This window comes from Lactuca sativa, chromosome 3, assembly GCF_002870075.4.
Source record: "Lactuca sativa cultivar Salinas chromosome 3, Lsat_Salinas_v11, whole genome shotgun sequence".
Taxonomy (NCBI): domain Eukaryota; kingdom Viridiplantae; phylum Streptophyta; class Magnoliopsida; order Asterales; family Asteraceae; genus Lactuca; species Lactuca sativa.
In genome coordinates, this window is record NC_056625.2 from 74,277,817 (window position 1) to 74,282,627 (window position 4,811).

A 4,811-nucleotide genomic window follows, 5' to 3' on the forward strand; every position below is an offset into this window, starting at 1 on the left:
TATATATATATATATATATATATATATTATTCACCATGAATTTGATATTTGACAATTAAGATGTTCTTAAATCTATAATAAACCAAATATTTGGTAAAAGATGGTAAAGGTTTGAAATTTCAAAAATTAAATTAGAGAGTAAACTAAATATTATTAATGAAAATATCTAAAAGCACATAATATGAAGAATAAATAAACACTCAATAAATAGTGAGCTGGTAATAGAAAAACAAAATCATGTGTTCTAATAGTACTAACATCTTTAATCGTTATTTTAGTAGGACCCTAGAGCATGTACAATTCACAATGCAAATAGTTCAGGATCGGCAATACAATCCAATACAAAATCTGATTTTTCAATAAACTATAAACTTTATTTTTACTTAAAGAGCATATTGTAGTTGTATAGACTTTGGCTGTGTTTGGCACGCCACAGCTAGCTTATTTTTTGAGCTTTTTTATGTTGTCGTGTTTGGTAAGCCAAAAAGTAGCTTATAAGCTAGCTTTTCGAAAAGCTACTTAGACTAGCTTTTTAGGAGCTTTTTTAAAATTGTCCTAATATACCTCTTAATTAATTATAGAAACACATACTCTCACATGTCCTTTTATGTAATTTTATATATTTCAGCTAGTTTTACCAAACGTCATTTTTTATCAGCTAGCTTTTTAGCTATCATCTAACTTTTTATTTAACAGCTAGCTTTTCAGCTATTAGCCAACTTTTCAGCTAGTACGCCAAACATTTTATTCAATAAAAAACCACGATTGCTATCTATCAAGTATCAACCTCTTCAAAAGTTTATTTATTTTTATTTTTATTTTTATTTTTTTATTAATTTATATTTGATTAGTTTTTAGTATTTTAGAAAATAAAATCTAAAATAGTGAATGATGGCTCTATTAAGTGCTTAATTTTCAAACTAAATAGAAGTTCGTGATAATAACTTGTAGAAAAACTAACTAAATTAGTTTTTTTCTATTCCACTAAATCCCACATTAAAGATGTGAAATTTCGTAACTAGATTATCAAGAACTAGTCTCCAAATTTTATCGTAAGATCTTGTTTTTGCAACACTTATTATAAAAACAACAATGATGGAATTAACTTTATTAAACTTATAGATGCCAACCACACCAATTAAGATGAAACCATCCTAAGTATAAAAAGACAAGATCCTAATAATCAACATGTACAACTAAAGACAAAAGATTGCAGTAGGACTAGACTACTAGACAATATGACAATGATGTTTTACCTAATTCAAGATGAATGGATGAAATTGTAACATTTTATAAGTCATTATGTTATCTGGATTTTGTGTTGAATAAACAAAAGTTTGAGGCTCTATTTGAAGCTAAACAAACAATTTTTAAGCTATGCATGAGATTTTTCTAATAGAAATAACGAATATTTGACAATAAAATAAATACTATATCGTTGAGATTGGATCTAAGATCATAAGACCCCAGTACAGATCTTGTTTTAAGATTGTCCTAGTGTACTTGTGATTGTTTTTCATTTATTGAGTGTTAAGGTTGTAAGATTTTAAGATGAAGATCTCCAAATCACTAGCAACATAAAGTTCAAACAATCAACCACAACTTTAAACATCTAATGAATAATTAAAACACAGGAAACCTATGTTTCTTATTTACAAAATCCCAAATCTCTACGAGATAAACAAATCCTAACACACACACACACACTTGAAAAAGTTTCAACTTATATAAATCTATTCAAACTGAGGAACCAATACCTTCTTCTCTTCCTTCTTCAATAACACTGGAACATTTTTCGTCTCAATGAAATCTTTAATCAAATTTGCCACATCATCCGGTTTCTCAACATGTGGGAGATGACCACATTTTGGAATTTGGCGAATTATAGCATTTGGAAGCTCACAATGTAATTGCTGCATTATAATATTATATTTACTTATAATATTTAATAATCACCAATATTCAACAACAGGGATGAATTTTAATTACATAAAAAAAAAGAGAGATACTAACCACTGCGAGTTTGCTGTCAATGATTTGATCATCTTCACCCCATATTATAAGTGTTTTATTCAGAACCTGGTGATTAATAATAATAATAATAATAATAATAATAGATGATCAGATTCATAAAGAACATAAATAATCAATGTAAAGAATTGTTTACAAATAAAACGAACCTGATTGATTTGGGAAGTGACATTGTAGCCCCCACTGTTCATGAAGTCAACAGTAGCGTCTTCCCACCAAGGTAATAGACAATGTAAGCGCCCAATCTGGAAGAGTAACAAAGAAGGTGTGAAATTGAGGGACTAAAATCGGAAAATGTTGAAAGTGGAAGGGGAGAAAAACAACTTACACGAGTCCAATCTAAGCATGTGTTGAATGGAAGAGAATTGAAAGTCAAACTAGTTGCATAAAGACGCAATGGGAGGCTCTTTAACACAGAGACCTGTTTTTTTTGTTTTTTTTTTTTTTCACACAGAGAAAAGTTGTATCACAATGTAGTCAAAAATCGGTTTAGGTGGTGGTCAAAAAGTCAAAATTAATGGAATTATTAAGCATACTCACACCAGCATAAGCTACAAATTTGGGTAACCTAGAGAGGCTTCCAGTGCCTTCTGCATAAACACTTGCATCAAGCAAAATCAGCTTATCAACCTGTAAAAACGTCAAAATATGCCCTTTAACACATACAATAATACAAAATCAAATTCACGAAATGTGTTGCTTTATATCATTCATGCTTACAGCTTCTGGATGGTTGACTGCAAAGTCAATTGCAACTGCTGCCCCAAGACTCGGTCCCACTAGCAACATAGGCTTCCCAATGTAGGATTTCCAAAACTAAATCATAAACAAAACAAAAACACAATCACATTTTCATTGCTTCATAATTCATATACCATGTAAATGGGGCCCACAAGAACTTGACTAGTAAAAGATGTTTAGAAAATTTTAAATTTACTACACAAGTTTACCTGATAGAGGTGATCCCGCTTGGATTCTACATTACATAGTGGAAGCTTTTCTGATAAAGTGTAAAAAAAGATGATTGGGAAATTTTAAATTTACTACACAAGTTTGCTTTTATAATCCAATATATGAAGATGAAAAAAGATAAAAAGATAACCCAAGTTAGAGAAACCCCATCCCAGAATATCAACTGCCCATGTCTCAAATCCAGCCTGCTCAAGAAGTGGCAGTGTGTATCTCCATTCTAAACAAGAACTGAAGAATAAGGGGTAAATTGGTAAATTCAATCATGAAAGTAACATATTTGAAATCAATGGTTGTGTACCTGTCAAACCCATGAAGTAGAACAAGGGGATTGGTTGTGTCCTTTATCTTTGGCTTCACACAACTACTCATAACACAAGTATTTGAGATGCTAAGCTGCAAATCAATAGCAAACACAGTATGAAATCAAGCATCCATCAGATTTGAAAATATATTTGACATCAACCATGATATAAGACAATTATTACTTTATATGTTTGATTAGACAAGAAAACTGAGCTAGAAATGGAGTACAGCGATGCCTATTTGGTACACTTTTTGCTGACGTACCAAATGTAAGAGAAGGAAAATTACAAAATGCAAAAAGCTCAATCAACAGAAAGAAGTGAGTACCAGAACCAGAAATGTCTTTTTGGGTTCAAAATCAACGTATCAATTATTACTCGCTAAAGTGAAAAGTAAGTTTGACATTTTCCTGTATTTAGTAATTCTTCCAAAGCATAATTTACAGGAAAAAGAACTAAAAATATCGAAGCACCGATGTCAATTGTCAACCTAAAAATCAAAACGAATTCGAACCAAAAAAAAAATCGATAGATAAGGAGTGTTCACCTCCACAGGCAGTCTCTCAATCCTTGAAGCTAATCTTCGAGCAAACGGATCCTTAATCTTCTCCATTTCTTTGGGCAGAAACGGAGGGAAAACCTCCGCCCATACTCCAACAACCGGCGATGTGCGGCAATTAGGGGTTTTTGCTATCCCCATTGGTGAGAAAGAAGCGGAAATGGTGGTGGCGATGAACATGATTTAGTGCACGCCAGTGACCAGTTGATAGGCGGAAGGCGGAGGAAGCGGAGGAAGGAGGAGATTGAGAGCGTTCAAGAGGATGGTGGGGTTGTATGGTACTTGTAGAAGGTAGTTTAATTGTCTATGGGAGTACAGACGTCAAAGATTTTAGACCTTCTGGTCCACCATGTTCTATCTCGGGAGGAGTATCCTGCCACTGCCACGCCTCACGCACAAGTTATTCATTACTCGTTCAGCCGTTTGTGCTTCTTCTCCATTTTTAGCTTGTTGAAATAGCAAACAATAGCATAAGGTAGAGGTGGGGGTGGTTTATTTATTTATTTTTTTAAGTGATAAGTCTTTTGAATTTGTTTATGGCTTACATTAATCATATATTCATTCACTTAGGAACAGTTTTTGTTGCCTTTTAAGTATTTGACACCCTTCTCTTGCCTGCTTGCACATTTTCGTCCCTTCACTCTTTTTTTCATCTTCTCAACTCCAAATGAGTCATAAGCGTTGCCCATGTCTTCCCTCCCTTTCTCGTCCACATGTCCTCTATGTGTCGGTATTCTTTTTTCTTTTTTTTTTCCTCCAAAATGTTAGGGTTTCTGTGTCTTGTTTTGTTTAACCGTCTTGTCGTTGTTGTTTTGTTTAACCATCTTGTCGTCTCTTCAATTTGTATCACAGTTTTCTCTTCTACCGAATGATTTCATTGTTTTTTGTTGCCGTTAGTAGGAATGGCAATGGGACGGGTTCGGGGCGGGTTATTGAAGTGTCCAGTT

The 4,811-nt window shown here is 33.0% G+C and overlaps 1 protein-coding gene across 1 annotated transcript; it reads right to left on the reverse strand.

The window, feature by feature from the left end:
• Window positions 1–1,583: 1,583 nt before the first annotated feature.
• LOC111879123 (uncharacterized) lies at window positions 1,584–4,363 on the reverse strand. The gene is made up of 10 exons (XM_023875599.3): window positions 3,853–4,363; window positions 3,302–3,396; window positions 3,134–3,231; window positions 2,982–3,031; window positions 2,752–2,847; window positions 2,572–2,661; window positions 2,360–2,452; window positions 2,181–2,276; window positions 2,014–2,079; window positions 1,584–1,913 (listed from the first exon to the last, which is right to left on the reverse strand). The coding sequence occupies exons 1-10, from the start codon at window positions 4,042–4,044 to the stop codon at window positions 1,734–1,736; spliced, it is 1,056 nt and encodes a 351-aa protein (XP_023731367.1). The 5' UTR covers window positions 4,045–4,363; the 3' UTR covers window positions 1,584–1,733.
• Window positions 4,364–4,811: the final 448 nt, after the last annotated feature.